This window comes from Cyprinodon tularosa, unplaced genomic scaffold, assembly GCF_016077235.1.
Source record: "Cyprinodon tularosa strain WSP-4 unplaced genomic scaffold, ASM1607723v1 ctg967, whole genome shotgun sequence".
NCBI lineage: Eukaryota > Metazoa > Chordata > Actinopteri > Cyprinodontiformes > Cyprinodontidae > Cyprinodon > Cyprinodon tularosa.
Window position 1 is genome coordinate 1 of NW_024039748.1, and position 25,476 is coordinate 25,476.

General features: G+C 51.7%; 2 protein-coding genes across 2 annotated transcripts in view; one reads left to right on the forward strand and one right to left on the reverse strand.

Annotated features, from left to right (window-relative positions):
• Positions 1 to 584: 584 nt before the first annotated feature.
• On the reverse strand, positions 585 to 25,204 carry LOC119776913 (1-acylglycerol-3-phosphate O-acyltransferase ABHD5-like). The gene is made up of 7 exons (XM_038275576.1): positions 25,003 to 25,204; positions 15,553 to 15,633; positions 14,406 to 14,491; positions 4,787 to 5,162; positions 1,165 to 1,319; positions 911 to 1,022; positions 585 to 831 (listed from the first exon to the last, which is right to left on the reverse strand). The coding sequence occupies exons 1-7, from the start codon at positions 25,032 to 25,034 to the stop codon at positions 600 to 602; spliced, it is 1,074 nt and encodes a 357-aa protein (XP_038131504.1). The 5' UTR covers positions 25,035 to 25,204; the 3' UTR covers positions 585 to 599.
• The window catches only part of ano10a (anoctamin 10a), a 51,270-nt gene continuing 50,885 nt past the window's right edge, over positions 25,092 to 25,476 (forward strand). The window contains exon 1 of the mRNA XM_038275574.1: positions 25,092 to 25,234. The gene's annotated coding sequence lies outside the window, so the exon portion shown is untranslated. The remainder of the gene's footprint in view (positions 25,235 to 25,476) is intronic.

Below are 25,476 nucleotides of genomic sequence, written 5' to 3' on the forward strand. Positions count from 1 at the left end.
ACTGAACTGGTTATACTGGGGATGACGCAGATCTACTGGTTATACTGGAGGATGCAGACCCGCTGGTTATAAACTGAACTGGTTATACTGGGGATGACGCAGATCTACCGGTTATACTGGAGGATGCAGACCCGCTGGTTATAAACTGAACTGGTTATACTGGGGATGACGCAGATCTACCGGTTATACTGGAGGATGCAGACCTGCTGGTTATAAACTGAACTGGTTATACTGGGGATGACGCAGATCTACCGGTTATACTGGAGGATGCAGACCCGCTGGTTATAAACTGAACTGGTTATACTGGGGATGACGCAGATCTACTGGTTATACTGGAGGATGCAGACCCGCTGGTTATAAACTGAACTGGTTATACTGGGGATGACGCAGATCTACTGGTTATACTGGAGGATGCAGACCCGCTGGTTATAAACTGAACTGGTTATACTGGGGATGACGCAGATCTACTGGTTATACTGGAGGATGCAGACCCGCTGGTTATAAACTGAACTGGTTATACTGGGGATGACGCAGATCTACCGGTTATACTGGGGATGACGCAGATCTACTGGTTATACTGGAGGATGCAGACCTGCTGGTTATAAACTGAACTGGTTATACTGGGGATGACAATAGAAGTGTTTACTCACAACAATGTCCACATCTGTTCTCTCCTGCTGGATGGCACTGGCCGAGTCGCTGTCTATGCTGGAGCGGGAGCCGTAGATGATAGAGATGGGAATGTCGGGCGGTAGCTGGTGCAACCTCTGAAGCATCGGCCTCTTGGCCCAGCCACAGGAACCCGTCATGCTCTTAAAAGCAGTTTCTCCACTGATCAGAGATGAAATCATAGATCAGTGGAAAGAAGATCTCAGAGTGGAAAAGAAAGAGAGGAGCAGGAGAGGCAGACCTGGGAGACTGGACGTTTAGGTGGTAGATATACTCTGACACAGTGTTGTCTGAAAAAATGGAGGAGAACTTCTTCTTGAAGTCCGGTCTCATAGTCTGCACCAGAGTAGGACCTACGGAGACACAAAGCAGCTCTTCACAGGGCTGAACGTTCTTCTGAATCAACGTCAGCTGTATCATCACTACTACGTTCCTCCTCCAGTTAGGGCCAGTGAGGTATGCATGATCCGTCACTACCTGGTGCTGCACTCTTACCGAGGGGTCCAACCAGTCTGAGGCCGGCCAGAGGGTTGAAGGGGCTGAACATTGCTCCCAAGGCTTTGATCCACACAGGAACGGGTCGGTCTGCTTCCAGCGTCTCCTGAAACTCAGGGAAACCCCACGGCTCCACCAGTATGATACGTTTCACTCTGCATTGGAGGAAAATGGGAATAATCAGGCTGCAGAGGTAACCTTTAGCTAACAGCTTCACTACCAGTTCCAGCCAACAAATATTTGTTGGTCTGGTTCTGTCCTACCTGCATGCTAACAGGATCCTCTATTTCTACTGTCTCTAGTCCATTTCCTCCACATTCAGGACACCTTTCAAGTGCATATCTGGTAGTCAGAGTGAAGCTGCACTGCCAGTAGGGGCCCCAAAGGAAGCAGAATTTTGCACAAAATGAAAATCTAAACAGGAGGCTGTGTTTATGCAAGCCAGCAGAGATTAAACATTTACAGTTAAACTCTCTGAGCCTGGAGGCGATTATCCAGCTGCAGCTCCTGGTTTTTCATGGTATTTGGCAGCTGACTCAGTTGGCTGTGTGATTCTTCCTCTCTTGGACTTACCTGCTGCTCATGACACAGTAGACTCTCTAGTTTGGCCCAGTAGGTCAGCATCAGGGATTGATTGGTTAAGATGATCTTCAGAAAACCGAACATTCTGCATCTCCCTTGGTGATCATACCTCATCCTCTGTTCCCTTATTGTTTGGAGAGGCCACAGGGCTCTGCTTTATGCTCTTTATCTACTTCACCTTGGCTCAATAATGAGGCTTGGTGCTTATTCCCACTGATGATAGCCACATTTATGTTCCACTAAGCAAGAAAGATGGGAACAACGTGCTGTTAGAATGCCTCCAAGGCCTGAAAATGTTATGAGCCTAAAGGGCAGATTATACTTCTGCAACCGCATACATCAAATGTTGCTTGCGTCTGGTCACTGGTCAATTTTGCTGGTTTGCTTCTGCACCATGGGTCTGGAATTTCTGGGACGCACAGCAGTTTCCCACCAAAGCGCAAGCTGGAGCCTATTGGAGAACTCGCGTGAACTTCGGCGGCGCCGGTGGGAGTGTTTATCTTCCAAAACAACAATGGCACGTCTGCAAGATATGACGGTTATGGAGATGGATCTAGAGTTGCTAGACACCAAAGACGATATGTTTATTTATAAAATTTGTCTGAGGCATTGTACAAATGGTTGTACTTCCGAACCTCCTCAATTAACCTTTTGTCGTAGTTGTCCGTTGTTCCTCGGTTTTTAAGAATGGCGTGCCTTGGCACCGAATTGAGAAGGACGACCACACAGACAGCTGGAAAGGCATAAAAAGGACCAATCACAGCTGCTCTTTGTCTGCTTGAGGTCTGCGCGGGTTTGTGATCGTCCGACGCGTAGTCAGGATTCAACGACAGTTGCAGAACCTCTGCGTGGGGGGCGTGGTTGCGCACAGAGACAGATTTGACGGTTGCAGAGGCTATGCGTCAGAAGCATAAATTGGCCTTAAGACCAGGTCATGGTTTGCAGCAGCACATCGGAGGCTCCCTCCATGGAGCTAGGTTACCTAGCCCAGTGGTGGTACAGGTAGTCACTTATTTCTTTTGAATCAATTTGACTGGATGATCTGGTTGAACTGTAAAGTGCCTTGAGATGACATGTGTTGTGAATTGGTGCTATATAAATAAACTAAATTGAATTTAAACCATTGTGGTCAAAGTGGAAGTTGATCTTTATTTTAGAAGGCCAGATCAAAGCAACTATACAGAAAGGTTTCTTTCAACCAAGGCAGTCGACCAAAATAAAGCACCTTCTCTCCAGAGCACATTTAGAGACAGTGATTCAGGCCTTTATCACTACCACTTGGATTAGTGCATTGCACTTTATGGTGACTCCATCATTGCATCATTGGGCTCCCTGTGCATCTTAGGATTGGTTTGAAAGTTCTTTTGTTTTTTAAGTCTCTCTGAGCTGCTGAACCTTCATGCATCTCCCATTCGGCCTCTTCCTGTCAGCATGAAATCAAACAAAAGTTTAGTGGGGATTGTTGTTTTCTCTGGCAGCTGTATTCCTTCATTCTGCTGGGGGCCTTCAACACCCCTCTGGGAAACGACAGTGACATGTGGAGGGGCATCATCGGGAGGAAAAGACCCCAGCCAGTCATGGATGGTGAATAATGAACGCTGTGTTCAAGCAGAAGGATGTCCATGGGTGCACCTGGAACCAGGACAGCGTTTTTTGCACCTTTAGCCGCATGTCTTGGAAACTGGGGTGAAGAGAGGGGCAGAGCTGTCCACCGACCACCACCTGATGATAAGTTGGATGTGCTGAATGAGGAGGAAGCCGAACAGACAGAAAGATAGGCCCAAGCGAGTAGTGGAGGAGCCCTTGTTCACACCCCCCCTAGGAGAGCTCTTCTCAGATTGTGGGGAAGGCTGTTGATTAGCATCATTAGGTGGGATCTGTTCCTGGTGCATTAACTCTGTCACTGGTTCTGTTCATGACCTTTATGGTCTCGATTTCTAGCCACAACCAAGAGGGGGTCTGGTTTGGGAACCAGCAGATCACGTCCCCGGTTTTTGCAGATGGTTTTGCTGGCTCCCTGCTGCCATGCACAGTGGCGGTTTGCAGCTGATTGTGAAGGGGCCTGGGAATCAACTCCCAGGCCAAGTCTGAGCGCACGGTTCTGGTGCTTGACCAGAAAATGGTGGCTTATCCCCTTCAAGTAGCAGGAGAGTTCCTGCCTTCAGTAGGGAAGTTCAGTATCGTGGGATCCTGTTCATGACTTTGGGGAGAACAATAGATCGATAGACAGATCAGTGCGGCTGCTGCTATAATGTGGATGATGCCCCAGTCTGTCCAGGTGTAGAGGGAGCTAAGTGAAAAGGCAAAGTTCTTGATTTAGCTGATGGTCTACCTTCACCTCTGGTCATCAAACCTGGATTATAACTCAAAGAATGAGACCCTGAGAACAAGTGTCTGAAATGAGCTTCCTGTGAAGGAGATCTCTCGCTTAGAGAGAGGGGGAGGAGCTTGGTCATTTGAGAAAGGCTCAGAGTATATTCACAGCTCCTTGCTCCTCCATCTTGTAAGTTTAGGTAGGATGGATATCTTTTCTAAAAGCTCCTGGACGCCTCCCTCTGAGGGGTTCCAGGCACGTCCCACCAGGAAGAGGTTCAAGGGGACAACCAGGATCCAATGGAGGGACTGTGTCTCTCTGCTGGCCTGGAGCGCCTCAGGCTTCCCCCTGCAGAGTTGGTGGAGGAGTCTGGACAGGGGGAAATCTGGGACTCTGCTGAGACTGCTCCCCCCGCCACCCGGACGATTAGGGAGACCACGAGTACAAGTATGTTTGCAGGACTTGCTGCTGGGGAATTCACTCCTTTATCTATTGCTCCATCATATCAAGACGGAACGGCATATGGCTATAAATTCATGATGATCAGGTGGTGTCCTGAGCCAGTGCTTTTGTTTAGAACAGCTTACATGCTATTGGTCTGGGGCACTGAAATACATCAATATCTGAAATTAAAAATGACACCATGTGGAAGAGTGGGAAAGCTTTTAGAAGGACAGCTAGGAATCTTCAATCAGAGAAAAGAACTGATCCAACTTCTGCACTCACCTGCCTGGGTATGCAATAGAGTAGGACACAGACAGGAATCCTCCCAGGTTGTGGCCCAGGAGAATCATGGACTCCAAACCCACTTTGGCCCTCCACTCTTCCATAGACTCAACAAATTCAGTTTCTGCTTCCTGAGGGTCCGTAGAGAACACAGGCCTGGAGCTCTGACCAAAGCCCAGGAGGTCCAGGGCATAGACCAGGTGATGCTCTGCCAGGGCTTCCAGGTTCTGGGCCCAGAGACCCACTCCACCTCCAAACCCGTGCAGCAGAACTACAGGGGTTTTATCTTTAACAGTGTCTTTGGTAAATGTCAGCGTCCACAAGGCGTTGCCACGGGATATGGGAATAAACTGTTTGGTGAATTCCACGCTGACACCTGACGACAACAAAACGAGGAGGAGAGGAAACAATGAAGAAACAGACTCACATAGACTCCAAACCAAGCCCTCAGAGGAGAGACCAAAACACCTTTCCTAGTTTTCTCAGGGCTGCAAAGATATAATAAATTAGATTCAAATGTTCCAAAGCTTTTTGCTGATTTTTATCATCATGAAACAGATCATCCAATCAGATTGGTTCAAAACCAGCTGATTGCATCGAATCAGTGACACTACAGGATTCTCTCCTCCTGGAAGAACAGATAGAGTCTCACTCTAAGCCTGTACACAGCGACAGTGGAGAGAAAAACTCCTTTTCAAAATGGAGTGTGAGTGGCAATCTGCCGAGGCTGATTGAGGTTCAAGGAGACAGAAGCAGACATAGAAATAGACAGCGTAAGCACCATAGCGGTTAGGGCGGCGTAAGCACCATAGCGGTTAGGGCGGCGTAAGCACCATATAGCGGTTAGGGCGGCGTAAGCACCATAGCGGTTAGGGTGGCGTAAGCACCATATAGCGGTTAGGGCGGCGAAAGCACCATAGCGGTTAGGGCGGCGTAAGCACCATAGCGGTTAGGGCGGCGTAAGCACCATATAGCGGTTAGGGCGGCGTAAGCACCATAGCGGTTAGGGCGGCGTAAGCACCATAGCGGTTAGGGCGGCGTAAGCACCATATAGCGGTTAGGGCGGCGTAAGCACCATAGCGGTTAGGGTGGCGTAAGCACCATATAGCGGTTAGGGCGGCGAAAGCACCATAGCGGTTAGGGCGGCGTAAGCACCATAGCGGTTAGGGCGGCGTAAGCACCATATAGCGGTTAGGGCGGCGTAAGCACCATAGCGGTTAGGGCGGCGTAAGCATCCTAGCGCTTAGGGTAGCGTAAGCACCCTAGCGGTTAGGGCAGCGTAAGCACCCTAGCGGTTAGGACGGCTTAAGCACCATAGCGGTTAGGGCGGCGTAAGCACCATAGCGGTTAGGGCAGTGTAAACACCATAGCGGTTAGGGCGGCGTAAGCACCATAGCGGTTAGGGCGGTGTAAGCAACATATAGCGGTTAGGGCGGCGTAAGCACCATAGCAATTAGGGTGGTGTAAGCAACATAGCGGTTAGGGCGGCTTAAGCACCATAGCGGTTAGGGCGGTGTAAGCAAAATATAGCGGTTAGGGCGGCGTAAGCACCATAGCAGTTAGGGTGGCGTAAGCAACATAGCGGTTAGGGCGCCTTAAGCACCATAGCGAATAGGGCGGCGTAAGCACAATGTGTAAGCACCATAGCGGTTAGGGAGGTGTAAGCAACATATAGCGGTTAGGGCTGCGTAAGCACCATAGCGGTTAGGGCGGCGTAAGCACCATAGCGGTTAGGGCGGCTTAAGCACCATAGCGGTTAGGGTGGCGTAAGCACCATAGCGGTTAGGGCGGCTTAAGCACCATAGTGGTTAGGGCGGTGTAAGCACCATAGTGGTTAGGGCGGCTTAAGCACCATAGCAGTTAGGGTGGTGTAAACAACATAGCGGTTAGGGCGGCGTAAGCACCATAGCGGTTAGGGCGGCGTAAGCAACATAGCGGTTAGGGTGGCGTAAGCACCATAGTGGTTAGGGCGGCTTAAGCACCATAGCAGTTAGGGTGGTGTAAGCAACATAGCGGTTAGGGCGGCGTAAGCACCATAGCGGTTAGGGCGGTGTAAGCAACATATAGCGGTTAGGGCGGCGTAAGCACCATAGCAGTTAGGGTGGTGTAAGCAACATAGCGGTTAGGGCGGCTTAAGCACCATAGCGGTTAGGGCGGCGTAAGCAACATAGCGGTTAGGGCGCCTTAAGCACCATAGCGAATAGGGCGGCGGAAGCACAATGTGTAAGCACCATAGCGGTTAGGGAGGTGTAATCAACATATAGCGGTTAGGGCTGCGTAAGCACCATAGCGGTTAGGGTGGCGTAAGCACCATAGCGGTTAGGGCGGCTTAAGCACCATAGCGGTTAGGGCGGCTTAAGCACCATAGCGGTTAGCGCGGCGTAAGCATCATAGCGGTTAGGGCGGTGTAAACACCATAGCGGTTAGGGCGGCGTAAGCACCATAGCGGTTAGGGCGGCTCAAGCACCATAGCGGTTAGCGCGGCGTAAGCATCATAGCGGTTAGGGCGGTGTAAACACCATAGCGGTTAGGGCAATGTAAGCACCATAGCGGTTAGGGCGGCGTAAGCACCATAGCGGTTAGGGCGGCTTAGGCACCATAGCGGTTAGGGCGGTGTAAGCAACATAGCGGTTAGGGCGGTGTAAGCACCATAGCGGTTAGGGCGGTGTAAGCAAAATATAGCGGTAAGGGCGGCGTAAGCACCATAGCAGTTAGGGTGGTGTAAGCAACATAGCGGTTAGGGCGGTGTAAGCACCATAGCGGTTAGGGCGGTGTAAGCAACATATAGCGGTTAGGGCGGCGTAAGCACCTTAGCGGTTAGGGTGGCGTGAGCAACATATAGCGATTAGGGCGGTGTAAGCACCATGGGTAAGCACCATAGCGGTTAGGGCGGCTTAAGCACCATAGCGGTTAGGGCGGTGTAAGCACCAAAGCGGTTAGGGCGGTGTAAGCACCCTAGCGGTTAGGACAGCGTAAGCACCCTAGCGATTAGGGCGGCGTAAGCACCCTAGCGGTTAGGGCGGCGTAAGCATCCTAGCGGTTAGGGTAGCGTAAGCACCCTAGCGGTTAGGGCAGCGTAAGCAACATAGCGGATAGGGCGGCGTAAGCACCATAGTGGTTAGGGCCGTGTAAGCAATATAGCGGTTAGGGCGCATTAAGCACCATAGTGGTTAGGGCAGCTTAAGCACCATGGTGGTTAGGGTGGTGTAAGCACCATGGGTAAGCACCATAGCGATTAGGGCGGCTTAAGCACCATAGCGGTTAGGGCGGCGTAAGCACCATAGCGGTTAGGGCAGTGTAAACACCATAGCGGTTAGGGCAGCGTAAGCACCATAGCGGTTAGGGCGGTGTAAGCAACATATAGCGGTTAGGGCGGCGTAAGCACCATAGCAGTTAGGGTGGTGTAAGCAACATAGCGGTTAGGGCGGCTTAAGCACCATAGCGGTTAGGGCGGTGTAAGCAAAATATAGCGGTTAGGGCGGCGTAAGCACCATAGCAGTTAGGGTGGCGTAAGCAACATAGCGGTTAGGGCACCTTAAGCACCATAGCGAATAGGGCGGCGTAAGCACAATGTGTAAGCACCATAGCGGTTAGGGAGGTGTAAGCAACATATAGCGGTTAGGGCTGCGTAAGCACCATAGCGGTTAGGGCGGCGTAAGCACCATAGCGGTTAGGGCGGCTTAAGCACCATAGCGGTTAGGGTGGCGTAAGCACCATAGCGGTTAGGGCGGCTTAAGCACCATAGTGGTTAGGGCGGTGTAAGCACCATAGTGGTTAGGGCGGCTTAAGCACCATAGCAGTTAGGGTGGTGTAAACAACATAGCGGTTAGGGTGGCGTAAGCACCATAGCGGTTAGGGCGGCGTAAGCAACATAGCGGTTAGGGTGGCGTAAGCACCATAGTGGTTAGGGCGGCTTAAGCACCATAGCAGTTAGGGTGGTGTAAGCAACATAGCGGTTAGGGCGGCGTAAGCACCATAGCGGTTAGGGCGGTGTAAGCAACATATAGCGGTTAGGGCGGCGTAAGCACCATAGCAGTTAGGGTGGTGTAAGCAACATAGCGGTTAGGGCGGCTTAAGCACCATAGCGGTTAGGGCGGCGTAAGCAACATAGCGGTTAGGGCGCCTTAAGCACCATAGCGAATAGGGCGGCGGAAGCACAATGTGTAAGCACCATAGCGGTTAGGGAGGTGTAATCAACATATAGCGGTTAGGGCTGCGTAAGCACCATAGCGGTTAGGGCGGCGTAAGCACCATAGCGGTTAGGGCGGCGTAAGCACCATAGCGGTTAGGGCGGCTTAAGCACCATAGCGGTTAGGGCGGCTTAAGCACCATAGCGGTTAGCGCGGCGTAAGCATCATAGCGGTTAGGGCGGTGTAAACACCATAGCGGTTAGGGCGGCGTAAGCACCATAGCGGTTAGGGCGGCTCAAGCACCATAGCGGTTAGCGCGGCGTAAGCATCATAGCGGTTAGGGCGGTGTAAACACCATAGCGGTTAGGGCAATGTAAGCACCATAGCGGTTAGGGCGGCGTAAGCACCATAGCGGTTAGGGCGGCTTAGGCACCATAGCGGTTAGGGCGGTGTAAGCAACATAGCGGTTAGGGTGGTGTAAGCACCATAGCGGTTAGGGCGGTGTAAGCAAAATATAGCGGTAAGGGCGGCGTAAGCACCATAGCAGTTAGGGTGGTGTAAGCAACATAGCGGTTAGGGCGGTGTAAGCACCATAGCGGTTAGGGCGGTGTAAGCAACATATAGCGGTTAGGGCGGCGTAAGCACCTTAGCGGTTAGGGTGGCGTGAGCAACATATAGCGATTAGGGCGGTGTAAGCACCATGGGTAAGCACCATAGCGGTTAGGGCGGCTTAAGCACCATAGCGGTTAGGGCGGTGTAAGCACCAAAGCGGTTAGGGCGGTGTAAGCACCCTAGCGGTTAGGACAGCGTAAGCACCCTAGCGATTAGGGCGGCGTAAGCACCCTAGCGGTTAGGGCGGCGTAAGCATCCTAGCGGTTAGGGTAGCGTAAGCACCCTAGCGGTTAGGGCAGCGTAAGCACCCTAGCGGTTAGGACGGCGTAAGCACCCTAGCGGTTAGGGCGGCGTAAGCACCAAAGTGGTTAGGGCGGCGTAAGCACCATAGCGGTTAGGGCGGCGTAAGCATCATAGCGGTTAGGGCGGTGTAAACACCATAGCGGTTAGGGCGGCGTAAGCACCATAGCGGTTAGGGCGGCTCAAGCACCATAGCGGTTAGCGCGGCGTAAGCATCATAGCGGTTAGGGCGGTGTAAACACCATAGCGGTTAGGGCAATGTAAGCACCATAGCGGTTAGGGCGGCGTAAGCACCATAGCGGTTAGGGCGGCTTAGGCACCATAGCGGTTAGGGCGGTGTAAGCAACATAGCGGTTAGGGCGGTGTAAGCACCATAGCGGTTAGGGCGGTGTAAGTAAAATATAGCGGTAAGGGCGGCGTAAGCACCATAGCAGTTAGGGTGGTGTAAGCAACATAGCGGTTAGGGCGGTGTAAGCACCATAGCGGTTAGGGCGGTGTAAGCAACATATAGCGGTTAGGGCGGCGTAAGCACCTTAGCGGTTAGGGTGGCGTGAGCAACATATAGCGATTAGGGCGGTGTAAGCACCAAAGCGGTTAGGGCGGTGTAAGCACCCTAGCGGTTAGGACAGCGTAAGCACCCTAGCGATTAGGGCGGCGTAAGCACCCTAGCGGTTAGGGCGGCGTAAGCATCCTAGCGGTTAGGGTAGCGTAAGCACCCTAGCGGTTAGGGCAGCGTAAGCACCCTAGCGGTTAGGACGGCGTAAGCACCCTAGCGGTTAGGGCGGCGTAAGCACCAAAGTGGTTAGGGCGGCGTAAGCACCAAAGCGGTTAGGGCGGCGTAAGCACCCTAGCGGTTAGGGTAGCGTAAGCACCCTAGCGGTTAGGGTGGCGTAAGCACCCTAGCGGTTAGGGTGGCGTAAGCACCCTAACGGTTAGGGCGGCGTAAGCACCCTAGCGGTTAGGGCGGCGTAAGCACCCTAGCGGTTAGGGCGGCGTAAGCACCAAAGCGGTTAGGGCGGCGTAAGCATCCTAGCGGTTAGGGCAGCGTAAGCACCCTAGCGGTTAGGGCGGCATAAGCACCAAAGCGGTTAGGGCGGCTTAAGCACCATAGCGGTTAGGGCGGCGTAAGCAACATAGCGGTTAGGGCGCCTTAAGCACCATAGCGAATAGGGCGGCGGAAGCACAATGTGTAAGCACCATAGCGGTTAGGGAGGTGTAATCAACATATAGCGGTTAGGGCTGCGTAAGCACCATAGCGGTTAGGGCGGCGTAAGCACCATAGCGGTTAGGGCGGCTTAAGCACCATAGCGGTTAGGGCGGCTTAAGCACCATAGCGGTTAGCGCGGCGTAAGCATCATAGCGGTTAGGGCGGTGTAAACACCATAGCGGTTAGGGCGGCGTAAGCACCATAGCGGTTAGGGCGGCTCAAGCACCATAGCGGTTAGCGCGGCGTAAGCATCATAGCGGTTAGGGCGGTGTAAACACCATAGCGGTTAGGGCAATGTAAGCACCATAGCGGTTAGGGCGGCGTAAGCACCATAGCGGTTAGGGCGGCTTAGGCACCATAGCGGTTAGGGCGGTGTAAGCAACATAGCGGTTAGGGTGGTGTAAGCACCATAGCGGTTAGGGCGGTGTAAGCAAAATATAGCGGTAAGGGCGGCGTAAGCACCATAGCAGTTAGGGTGGTGTAAGCAACATAGCGGTTAGGGCGGTGTAAGCACCATAGCGGTTAGGGCGGTGTAAGCAACATATAGCGGTTAGGGCGGCGTAAGCACCTTAGCGGTTAGGGTGGCGTGAGCAACATATAGCGATTAGGGCGGTGTAAGCACCATGGGTAAGCACCATAGCGGTTAGGGCGGCTTAAGCACCATAGCGGTTAGGGCGGTGTAAGCACCAAAGCGGTTAGGGCGGTGTAAGCACCCTAGCGGTTAGGACAGCGTAAGCACCCTAGCGATTAGGGCGGCGTAAGCACCCTAGCGGTTAGGGCGGCGTAAGCATCCTAGCGGTTAGGGTAGCGTAAGCACCCTAGCGGTTAGGGCAGCGTAAGCACCCTAGCGGTTAGGACGGCGTAAGCACCCTAGCGGTTAGGGCGGCGTAAGCACCAAAGTGGTTAGGGCGGCGTAAGCACCAAAGCGGTTAGGGCGGCGTAAGCACCATAGCGGTTAGCACGGCGTAAGCATCATAGCGGTTAGGGCGGTGTAAACACCATAGCGGTTAGGGCGGCGTAAGCACCATAGCGGTTAGGGCGGCTCAAGCACCATAGCGGTTAGCGCGGCGTAAGCATCATAGCGGTTAGGGCGGTGTAAACACCATAGCGGTTAGGGCAATGTAAGCACCATAGCGGTTAGGGCGGCGTAAGCACCATAGCGGTTAGGGCGGCTTAGGCACCATAGCGGTTAGGGCGGTGTAAGCAACATAGCGGTTAGGGCGGTGTAAGCACCATAGCGGTTAGGGCGGTGTAAGCAAAATATAGCGGTAAGGGCGGCGTAAGCACCATAGCAGTTAGGGTGGTGTAAGCAACATAGCGGTTAGGGCGGTGTAAGCACCATAGCGGTTAGGGCGGTGTAAGCAACATATAGCGGTTAGGGCGGCGTAAGCACCTTAGCGGTTAGGGTGGCGTAAGCACCATAGCGGTTAGGGCGGCTTAAGCACCATAGCGGTTAGGGCGGCTTAAGCACCATAGCGGTTAGCGCGGCGTAAGCATCATAGCGGTTAGGGCGGTGTAAACACCATAGCGGTTAGGGCGGCGTAAGCACCATAGCGGTTAGGGCGGCTCAAGCACCATAGCGGTTAGCGCGGCGTAAGCATCATAGCGGTTAGGGCGGTGTAAACACCATAGCGGTTAGGGCAATGTAAGCACCATAGCGGTTAGGGCGGCGTAAGCACCATAGCGGTTAGGGCGGCTTAGGCACCATAGCGGTTAGGGCGGTGTAAGCAACATAGCGGTTAGGGTGGTGTAAGCACCATAGCGGTTAGGGCGGTGTAAGCAAAATATAGCGGTAAGGGCGGCGTAAGCACCATAGCAGTTAGGGTGGTGTAAGCAACATAGCGGTTAGGGCGGTGTAAGCACCATAGCGGTTAGGGCGGTGTAAGCAACATATAGCGGTTAGGGCGGCGTAAGCACCTTAGCGGTTAGGGTGGCGTGAGCAACATATAGCGATTAGGGCGGTGTAAGCACCATGGGTAAGCACCATAGCGGTTAGGGCGGCTTAAGCACCATAGCGGTTAGGGCGGTGTAAGCACCAAAGCGGTTAGGGCGGTGTAAGCACCCTAGCGGTTAGGACAGCGTAAGCACCCTAGCGATTAGGGCGGCGTAAGCACCCTAGCGGTTAGGGCGGCGTAAGCATCCTAGCGGTTAGGGTAGCGTAAGCACCCTAGCGGTTAGGGCAGCGTAAGCACCCTAGCGGTTAGGACGGCGTAAGCACCCTAGCGGTTAGGGCGGCGTAAGCACCAAAGTGGTTAGGGCGGCGTAAGCACCAAAGCGGTTAGGGCGGCGTAAGCACCATAGCGGTTAGCACGGCGTAAGCATCATAGCGGTTAGGGCGGTGTAAACACCATAGCGGTTAGGGCGGCGTAAGCACCATAGCGGTTAGGGCGGCTCAAGCACCATAGCGGTTAGCGCGGCGTAAGCATCATAGCGGTTAGGGCGGTGTAAACACCATAGCGGTTAGGGCAATGTAAGCACCATAGCGGTTAGGGCGGCGTAAGCACCATAGCGGTTAGGGCGGCTTAGGCACCATAGCGGTTAGGGCGGTGTAAGCAACATAGCGGTTAGGGCGGTGTAAGCACCATAGCGGTTAGGGCGGTGTAAGCAAAATATAGCGGTAAGGGCGGCGTAAGCACCAAAGCGGTTAGGGCGGCGTAAGCATCCTAGCGGTTAGGGCAGCGTAAGCACCCTAGCGGTTAGGGCGGCATAAGCACCAAACGGTTAGGGCGGCGTAAGCACCCTAGCGGTTAGGGTAGCGTAAGCACCCTAGCGGTTAGGGCGGCGTAAGCACCAAAGCGGTTAGGGCGCCGTAAGCACCAAAGCGGTTAGGGCGGCGTAAGCACCCTAGCGGCTAGGGCGGCGTAAGCACCAAAGCGGTTAGGGCAGCGTAAGCACCCTAGCGGTTAGGGCGGCGTAAGCACCCTAGCGGTTAGGGCAGCGTAAGCACAGTAACGCAAAGATACCAACAGGACAAAGAGGAAGGACGAGGGGCAGAAGCAGCAGCGCATAAGAACAGGAGTTAGATGGAGGGGCTACGACACAGCCACCGTCTCTGGAAGAGTCCTGATGCTGACTAAATGACCGGTAGAGACTGAGACAGAAAAGACCTCAGAGAAGGAAACTAAGACATCATCTGTCCCAACAGAGATGCTGGACTTGGATCAATTTAAAATGCTGCTGGTTTGTTGAGCAACATTAGAAACATTCTGAATAATGCAATAAAATGGCAGATTTTTTTGTAGGATTCTAACAGGAACTAATTAGGTCCAATCAGATCACCTTTCCTGAGGTATGTGGCTTACTGATCTCTGTTCCCTCAGGGTATGGATTGGTTCATGGGAATAAAAATGAAGACAGCTGTGATGCTTACAGCGCAGCATGTGATCCTCTGCAGCCTTCAGCTGCCTCTGAGAGGTGGGACACCATGATGGCAGCCAGTTAGGGATCCAGCACCACCTGAAACACAGAGAACAAAGACCAATGTCTGCCTAATGGGATAAACAGAGATTCCTAATCAGGCTTCCATCAATGGAGATGATTATCAGGTTCCTCCTTCCTTATCTTTCAGTTCCAGGAGGTGTTCCTGATTTCAGGTTAAAATCATTGCTTTATTCTGTCTGAACTATGGCATAATAAAGCTGCCCCTGAAGGCCCAGCCTGCTACACCCCCATAATATTTGGTTAATCCACGGTTCCTTGGCCCCCTCACATAGGTCCCATTAAGCCGGGCGTAAACTGTGTGATATTTTTCACACTATCTATCTATCTATCTGGAAGCCAAACAAATAGAAGGGGACTATTAAGCTCACTAGAGGGAAACACCCTGCCTTGGCAATTTGTGCAATTTTGTGCCAAAAGCCCTAAAAAGAACAGGAGACAATGTATTTAGAAAAAAGACATGGCTGAGCAGATATGGCTACTACGGTCTGTCAGTTTTACAGGAAGAACTCCATTTCACTCATTGCATGGCTGCCATGCATCAGGGTTTTCATCTGAGAAGAAGAAGCAGAAGAATCCTTGTTTGTGCCCTGAGCGATTTGCCCATGACGGCCGGGAGAAAATCAAAACAAGTTTGATTTGCTACCGATCTCACCATTCCTGATCGGGAGGTGGACGTGAGAGGCTGATCGCCGCTCGTAACCCCCTGTACACTATACGACTTACGATCAGGCTGAACAGCGCCGAGCGAGCAATGCACCCGTTGATGTGTAACTAGGCTCATCTTGGGACAGAGTCCTGCTCTGCCCTCTGAGGTACACCATAAATACGGGATGGATCTCCAGCTCAGTTAACTTCTCCTCCATTCTTATCTGCAGCTTCATCGTTTGTGTTGAGCTTTCCTGGTCCTCCCTCCGGCTTATCAAGGCCGGCCCTCTTCTTTATCATCTTAATTTCTAAGAAATGGACATTAAGTCCTTGATGAAAGCTTCTCCTTTCCAGCAAAACCAAGCTCAGAGCGCCTGACTGGCTTGTCTGAGGTTAATGCATCCGGGGTGGGGGGGGTTATCAGAACTCACCTGATGGTGTTCTCCACGTAGCTCCACAGGCGGCTGGTCAGAGGGAGGACGCCAGCCACAGACCGCACTCTGTGCACCACCCTGTACACCAGCAGAAGGACATGTGAGGTCAGCAGGTTTCCATCAGCTGTCTGCCTTTTATTCCTCACCACAATGAAAACCTGGAGTGATTCCTTCCAGGAGGCGGAGCTCCAAGGCCTGCCTGGTTTAAACCTGTTATCCTCTGCAAAGCAGGTACCACAGACTTTAAACTGAGCAATGGTAGATATTTCCTTTGCAGAGCTAATTATTTAACCTGACACCAGGAGGAGGTTCTGCTTCTAGCTTGACAGTCTGGTGCAAACTGACCATGTCTGCAGGAAGTGATGACTCACAGGAAACAGATCCATTACAGAACATGAAGAGAGGGTCAGTGACCAGATCAGAAATAACATCAGAAAATTAGAACTGGTGAGGGAGTTAACAGATGAATGCAGCAGGAAGAGAAACTATCTTTAAGCTATGAACCAAAATAAAAGCACCCTGGATCCGCTCAGATATCATAGCATGCTAATAACCAACAGTGCTGATTATTAACAGCCTGCAGACATGAGGAACCATCAGCTATGCTGCAGACATGAAGGAACCATCGGCTATGCTGCAGACATGAAGGAACCATCGGCTAATCGGCTATGCCGCAGACATGAAGGAACCACCATCAGCTATGCCGCAGACATGAAGGAACCATCGGCTGGAACCATCAGCTATGAGGAACCATCAGCTATGAAGAACCATCAGCTATGAGGAACCATCAGCTATGCTGCAGACATGAGGAACCATCAGCTATGCTGCAGACATGAGGAACCATCAGCTATGAGGAACCACTAGCTATGCTGCAGACATGAAGGAACCATCGGCTATGCCGCAGACATGAAGGAACCACCATCAGCTATGCCGCAGACATGAAGGAACCATCGCCTGGAACCATCAGCTATGCCGCAGACATGAAGGAACCATCGGCTATGCTGCAGACATGAAGGAACCATCGGCTATGCTGCAGACATGAAGGAACCATCGGCTATGCTGCAGACATGAAGGAACCATCAGCTATGCTGCAGACATGAAGGAACCATCGGCTATGCTGCAGACATGAAGGAACCATCAGCTATGCCGCAGACATGAAGGAACCACCACCAGCTATGCCGCAGACATGAAGGAACCATCAACTATGCCGCAGACATGAAGGAACCACCACCAGCTATGCCGCAGACATGAAGGAACCATCAGCTATGCCGCAGACATGAAGGAACCATCGGCTATGCTGCAGACATGAAGGAACCATCGGCTATGCCGCAGACATGAAGGAACCATCGGCTATGCCGCAGACATGAAGGAACCATCGGCTATGCCGCAGACATGAAGGAACCATCGGCTATGCCGCAGACATGAAGGAACCATCGGCTATGCCGCAGACATGAAGGAACCATCGGCTATGCCGCAGACATGAAGGAACCATCAGCTATGCCGCAGACATGAAGGAACCATCGGCTATGCTGCAGACATGAAGGAACCATCAGCTAGGAACCATCGGCTATGCCGCAGACATGAAGGAACCATCGGCTATGCCGCAGACATGAAGGAACCATCGGCTATGCCGCAGACATGAAGGAACCATCGGCTATGCCGCAGACATGAAGGAACCATCGGCTATGCCGCAGACATGAGGAACGATCGGCTATGCTGCAGACATGAAGGAACCATCGGCTATGCCGCAGACATGAAGGAACCATCGGCTGGAACCATCAGCTATGCCGCAGACATGAAGGAACCATCGGCTATGCCGCAGACATGAAGGAACCATCGGCTATGCTGCAGACATGAAGGAACCATCGGCTATGCCGCAGACATGAAGGAACCATCGGCTGGAACCATCAGCTATGCCGCAGACATGAAGGAACCATCGGCTATGCCGCAGACATGAAGGAACCATCGGCTATGCTGCAGACATGAAGGAACCATCAGCTGTGCTGCAGACATGAAGGAACCATCAGCTGTGCTGCAGAAATGAAGGAACCATCAGCTGTGCTGCAGACATGAAGGAACCATCAGCTAGGAACCATCAGCTATGCCTCAGACATGAAGGAACCATCAGCTATGCTGCAGACATGAAGGAACCATCAGCTAGGAACTATCAGCTATGCCTCAGACATGAAGGAACCATCAGCTGTGCTGCAGACATGAAGGAACCATCAGCTGTGCTGCAGACATGAAGGAACCATCAGCTGTGCTGCAGACATGAAGGAACCATCAGCTGTGCTGCAGAAATGAAGGAACCATCAGCTGTGCTGCAGACATGAAGGAACCATCAGCTAGGAACCATCAGCTATGCCTCAGACATGAAGGAACCATCAGCTATGCTGCAGACATGAAGGAACCATCAGCTAGGAACTATCAGCTATGCTGCAGACATGAAGGAACCATCAGCTATGCTGCAGACATGAAGGAACCATAAGCTATGCTGCAGACATGAAGGAACCATCAGCTGTGCTGCAGACATGAAGGAACCATCAAGGAACCATCAGCTATGCTGCAGACATGGAGGAACCATCAGCTGTGCTGCAGACATGAAGGAACCATCAGCTGTGCTGCAGACATGAAGGAACCATCAGATGTGCTGCAGACATGAAGGAACCATCAGCTGTGCTGCAGACATGAAGGAACCATCAGCTAGGAACCATCAGCTATGCCTCAGACATGAAGGAACCATCAGCTATGCTGCAGACATGAAGGAACCATCAGCTAGGAACCATCAGCTATGCTGCAGACATGAAGGAACCATCAGCTGTGCTGCAGACATGAAGGAACCATCAGCTGTGCTGCAGACATGAAGGAACCATCAGCTGTGCTGCAGACATGAAGGAACCATCAGCTGTGCTGCAGAAATGAAGGAACCATCAGCTGTGCTGCAGACATGAAGGAACCATCAGCTAGGAACCATCAGCTATGCCTCAGACATGAAGGAACCATCAGCTATGCTGCAGACATGAAGGAACCATCAGCTAGGAACTATCAGCTATGCTGCAGACATGAAGGAACCATCAGCTATGCTGCAGACATGAAGGAACCATCAGCTGTGCTGCAGACATGAAGGAACCATCAAGGAACCATCAGCTATGCTGCAGACATGGAGGAACCATCAGCTGTGCTGCAGACATGAAGGAACCATCAAGGAACCATCAGCTGTGCTGCAGACATGAAGGAACCATCAGCTGTGCTGCAGACATGAAGGAACCATCAGATGTGCTGCAGACATGAAGGAACCATCAGCTGTGCTGCAGACATGAAGGAACCATCAGCTAGGAACCATCAGCTATGCCTCAGACATGAAGGAACCATCAGCTATGCTGCAGACATGAAGGAACCATCAGATGTGCTGCAGACATGAAGGAACCATCAGCTATGCTGCAGACATGAAGGAACCATCAGCTAGGAACCATCAGCTATGCTGCAGACATGAAGGAACCATCAGCTATGCTGCAGACATGAAGGAACCATCAGCTGTGCTGCAGACATGAAGGAACCATCAGCTAGGAACCATCAGCTATGCCTCAGACATGAAGGAACCATCAGCTATGCTGCAGACATGAAGGAACCATCAGCTAGGAACCATCAGCTATGCTGCAGACATGAAGGAACCATCAGCTATGCTGCAGACATGAAGGAACCATCAGCTGTGCTGCAGACATGAAGGAACCATCAGCTATGCTGCAGACATGAAGGAACCATCAGCTATGCTGCAGACATGAAGGAACCATCAGCTATGCTGCAGACATGAAGGAACCATCAGCTATGCTGCAGACATGAAGGAACCATCAGCTATGCTGCAGACATGAAGGAACCATCAGCTATGCTGCAGACATGAAGGAACCATCAGCTATGCTGCAGACATGAAGGAACCATCAGCTGTGCTGCAGACATGAAGGAACCATCAAGGAACCATCAGCTGTGCTGCAGACATGAGGAACCATCAGCTATGCTGCAGACATGAAGGAACCATCAGCTGTGCTGCAGACATGAAGGAACCATCGGCTAGGAACCATCAGCTATGCCTCAGACATGAAGGAACCATCGGCTATGCTGCAGACATGAAGGAACCATCAGCTAGGAACCATCAGCTATGCTGCAGACATGAAGGAACCATCAGCTATGCTGCAGACATATAGGAACCATCAGCTGTGCTGCAGACATGAAGGAACCATCAGCTAGGAACCATCAGCTATGCCGCAGACATGAAGGAACCATCAGCTAGGAACCATCGGCTATGCCGCAGACATGAGGAACCATCAGCTATGCCGCAGACATGAAGGAACCATCAGCTATGCCGCAGACATGAAGGAACCATCGGCTATGCCGCAGACATGAGGAACCATCGGCTATGCTGCAGAAATGAGGAACCATCAGCTATGCTGCAGACATGAGGAACCATCAGCTGTGCTGCAGACATGAAGGAACCATCAAGGAACCATCAGCTATGCTGCAGACATGAAGGAACCATCAAGGAACCATCAGCTATGCTGCAGACATGAAGGAACCATCAGCTGTGCTGCAGACATGAAGGAACCATCAAGGAACCATCAGCTATGCTGCAGACATGAAGGAACCATCGGCTATGCTGCAGAAATGAGGAACCATCAGCTATGCTGCAGACATGAGGAACCATCAGCTATGCTGCAGAAATGAGGAACCATCAGCTATGCTGCAGAAATGAGGAACCATCAGCTATGCTGCAGACATGAGGAACCATAAGCTGTGCTGCAGACATGAAGGAACCATCAAGGAACCATCAGCTATGCTGCAGACATGAGGAACCATCGGCTATGCTGCAGAAATGAGGAACCATCAGCTATGCTGCAGAAATGAGGAACCATCAGCTATGCTGCAGAAATGAGGAACCATCAGCTATGCTGCAGAAATGAGGAACCATCAGCTGTGCTGCAGACATGAGGAACCATCAGCTATGCTGCAGAAATGAGGAACCATCAGCTATGCTGCAGAAATGAGGAACCATCAGCTATGCTGCAGACATGAGGAACCATCAGCTGTGCTGCAGACATGAAGGAACCATCAAGGAACCATCAGCTATGCTGCAGACATGAGGAACCATCGGCTATGCTGCAGAAATGAGGAACCATCAGCTATGCTGCAGACATGAGGAACCATCAGCTATGCTGCAGAAATGAGGAACCATCAGCTATGCTGCAGACATGAAGGAACCATCAGCTAGGAACTATCAGCTATGCTGCAGACATGAAGGAACCATCAGCTATGCTGCAGACATGAAGGAACCATCAGCTATGCTGCAGACATGAAGGAACCATCAGCTGTGCTGCAGACATGAAGGAACCATCAAGGAACCATCAGCTGTGCTGCAGACATGGAGGAACCATCAGCTGTGCTGCAGACATGAAGGAACCATCAAGGAACCATCAGCTGTGCTGCAGACATGAAGGAACCATCAGCTGTGCTGCAGACATGAAGGAACCATCAGATGTGCTGCAGACATGAAGGAACCATCAGCTATGCTGCAGACATGAAGGAACCATCAAGGAACCATCAGCTGTGCTGCAGACATGAAGGAACCATCAGCTGTGCTGCAGACATGAAGGAACCATCAGATGTGCTGCAGACATGAAGGAACCATCAGCTATGCTGCAGACATGGAGGAACCATCAGCTGTGCTGCAGACATGAAGGAACCATCAAGGAACCATCAGCTGTGCTGCAGACATGAAGGAACCATCAGCTGTGCTGCAGACATGAAGGAACCATCAGATGTGCTGCAGACATGAAGGAACCATCAGCTGTGCTGCAGACATGAAGGAACCATCAGCTAGGAACCATCAGCTATGCCTCAGACATGAAGGAACCATCAGCTATGCTGCAGACATGAAGGAACCATCAGATGTGCTGCAGACATGAAGGAACCATCAGCTATGCTGCAGACATGAAGGAACCATCAGCTAGGAACCATCAGCTATGCTGCAGACATGAAGGAACCATCAGCTATGCTGCAGACATGAAGGAACCATCAGCTGTGCTGCAGACATGAAGGAACCATCAGCTAGGAACCATCAGCTATGCCTCAGACATGAAGGAACCATCAGCTATGCTGCAGACATGAAGGAACCATCAGCTAGGAACCATCAGCTATGCTGCAGACATGAAGGAACCATCAGCTATGCTGCAGACATGAAGGAACCATCAGCTGTGCTGCAGACATGAAGGAACCATCAGCTATGCTGCAGACATGAAGGAACCATCAGCTATGCTGCAGACATGAAGGAACCATCAGCTATGCTGCAGACATGAAGGAACCATCAGCTATGCTGCAGACATGAAGGAACCATCAGCTATGCTGCAGACATGAAGGAACCATCAGCTATGCTGCAGACATGAAGGAACCATCAGCTATGCTGCAGACATGAAGGAACCATCAGCTATGCTGCAGACATGAAGGAACCATCAGCTGTGCTGCAGACATGAAGGAACCATCAAGGAACCATCAGCTGTGCTGCAGACATGAGGAACCATCAGCTATGCTGCAGACATGAAGGAACCATCAGCTGTGCTGCAGACATGAAGGAACCATCGGCTAGGAACCATCAGCTATGCCTCAGACATGAAGGAACCATCGGCTATGCTGCAGACATGAAGGAACCATCAGCTAGGAACCATCAGCTATGCTGCAGACATGAAGGAACCATCAGCTATGCTGCAGACATATAGGAACCATCAGCTGTGCTGCAGACATGAAGGAACCATCAGCTAGGAACCATCAGCTATGCCGCAGACATGAAGGAACCATCAGCTAGGAACCATCGGCTATGCCGCAGACATGAGGAACCATCAGCTATGCCGCAGACATGAAGGAACCATCAGCTATGCCGCAGACATGAAGGAACCATCGGCTATGCCGCAGACATGAGGAACCATCGGCTATGCTGCAGAAATGAGGAACCATCAGCTATGCTGCAGACATGAGGAACCATCAGCTGTGCTGCAGACATGAAGGAACCATCAAGGAACCATCAGCTATGCTGCAGACATGAAGGAACCATCAAGGAACCATCAGCTATGCTGCAGACATGAAGGAACCATCAGCTGTGCTGCAGACATGAAGGAACCATCAAGGAACCATCAGCTATGCTGCAGACATGAAGGAACCATCGGCTATGCTGCAGAAATGAGGAACCATCAGCTATGCTGCAGACATGAGGAACCATCAGCTATGCTGCAGAAATGAGGAACCATCAGCTATGCTGCAGAAATGAGGAACCATCAGCTATGCTGCAGACATGAGGAACCATAAGCTGTGCTGCAGACATGAAGGAACCATCAAGGAACCATCAGCTATGCTGCAGACATGAGGAACCATCGGCTATGCTGCAGAAATGAGGAACCATCAGCTATGCTGCAGAAATGAGGAACCATCAGCTGTGCTGCAGACATGAGGAACCATCAGCTATGCTGCAGAAATGAGGAACCATCAGCTATGCTGCAGAAATGAGGAACCATCAGCTATGCTGCAGACATGAGGAACCATCAGCTGTGCTGCAGACATGAAGGAACCATCAAGGAACCATCAGCTATGCTGCAGACATGAGGAACCATCGGCTATGCTGCAGAAATGAGGAACCATCAGCTATGCTGCAGACATGAGGAACCATCAGCTATGCTGCAGAAATGAGGAACCATCAGCTATGCTGCAGAAATGAGGAACCATCAGCTATGCTGCAGACATGAGGAACCATAAGCTGTGCTGCAGACATGAAGGAACCATCAAGGAACCATCAGCTATGCTGCAGACATGAAGGAACCATCAGCTGTGCTGCAGACATGAAGGAACCACCAAGGAACCATCAGCTGTGCTGCAGACATGAAGGAACCATCAGCTGTGCTGCAGACATGAAGGAACCATCAGCTAGGAACCATCAGCTATGCCTCAGACATGAAGGAACCATCAGCTATGCTGCAGACATGAAGGAACCATCGGCTATGCTGCAGACATGAGGAACCATCAGCTATGCTGCAGACATAAGGAACCATCAGCTATGCTGCAGACATAAGGAACCATCAGCTATGCTGCAGACATAAGGAACCATCAGCTATGCTGCAGACATAAGGAACCATCAGCTATGCTGCAGACATGAGGAACCATCAGCTATGCTGCAGACATGAGGAACCATCAGCTATGCTGCAGACATGAAGGAACCATCAGCTATGCTGCAGACATGAAGGAACCATCAGCTGTGCTGCAGACATGAAGGAACCATCAAGGAACCATCAGCTGTGCTGCAGACATGAGGAACCATCAAGGAACCATCAGCTGTGCTGCAGACATGAGGAACCATCAGCTATGCTGCAGACATGAAGGAACCATCAGCTGTGCTGCAGACATGAAGGAACCATCAAGGAACCATCAGCTGTGCTGCAGACATGAGGAACCATCAGCTATGCTGCAGACATGAGGAACCATCAGCTATGCTGCAGACATGAGGAACCATCAGCTATGCCGCAGACATGAAGGAACCATCAGCTATGCTGCAGACATGAAGGAACCATCAGCTATGCTGCAGACATGAAGGAACCATCAGCTATGCTGCAGACATGAAGGAACCATCGGCTATGCTGCAGACATGAAGGAACCATCAGCTAGGAACCATCGGCTATGCTGCAGACATGAAGGAACCATCAGCTATGCTGCAGACATGAAGGAACCATCAGCTGTGCTGCAGACATGAAGGACCCATCAGCTAGGAACCATCAGCTGTGCTGCAGACATGAGGAACCATCAGCTATGCTGCAGACATGAAGGAACCATCGGCTGTGCTGCAGACATGAAGGAACCATCAGCTATGCTGCAGACATGAAGGAACCATCAGCTATGCTGCAGACATGAAGGAACCATCAGCTGTGCTGCAGACATGAAGGAACCATCAGCTATGCTGCAGACATGAAGGAACCATCAGCTATGCTGCAGACATGAAGGAACCATCAGCTATGCTGCAGACATGAAGGAACCATCAGCTATGCTGCAGACATGAAGGAACCATCAGCTGTGCTGCAGACATGAAGGAACCATCAGCTATGCTGCAGACATAAGGGAACCATCAGCTATGCTCCCACTTTGGACTTAAAAACAGCTTCAAAGATGACAAATCACTGGATGTGACACCGGACCGGACCGGACCGGACCGGACCGAGGCTGACCCATCATAGCCCGATGGACCCAGGGTTTTGGTTCGTGTTTCTAAACAGATATCTATGTGGATAGAGCTATGTGGATCCCTGGCTGCTCCTGGGCTCAGGTTGCCATGGCAGCCAGTTCACACAGAACCGAACCTCTAAAAGCCGGTTCTGATTGGCTAAAGAGGTTCGGCAGCGGTTCGGACAGACACAGAGCTCTACTGACCCTTCGTCGGCCGTCTGGTCACCCTCCGCCATGCTGATGAAGTCACGTGACCCCGCTCGCGCTGACGTAGCCCAGTCCCAGTGGGTCTGTTTGATTTCCTTTCCGGGGTAGCTCCGGTGAGCGGCCGGCCTGGCTGCCAGCTCACCGCTGTGGGCGGAGCCACGCTGACAGCTGGACTGAAAGCGGAAGTGACTGAGGAGTTTTCAGCCGCTGAGGAGAAAGAAGGAGCGCGGTGAGTGTTTGGAGGAGAAAAGGAGCAGATTAGGAGGAGTTAATGTCTCTGATGCTGCCGGAGCGGCGGAGTCAGGGCGGCTATCCCCCTGCCCCCCACTGTCCTCCCCCGATCCCTGTCCCCCACCCTTCTCCTGTCCTCACCTGTCATGATCACATTTCCAGGGCCGTTTAAAGGAATTTTGGGGCCCACAGTTAATTATAAATATTTTATAATCAATCGGATAAAAAAAAAAATAGTTT

Bases quoted from the DNA above. Each gene is read 5' to 3' on its own strand.
- LOC119776913 (XM_038275576.1), bottom strand. From the start codon at position 25,034: ATGGCGGAGGGTGACCAGACGGCCGACGAAGG. The intron at 15,634-25,002 runs GTCAGTAGAGCT...GCTGGTGTACAG, and splicing joins GACCAGACGGCCGACGAAGG to GGTGGTGCACAGAGTGCGGT. The intron at 832-910 runs GTCTGCCTCTCC...ATCTCTGATCAG, and splicing joins CTAAACGTCCAGTCTCCCAG to TGGAGAAACTGCTTTTAAGA.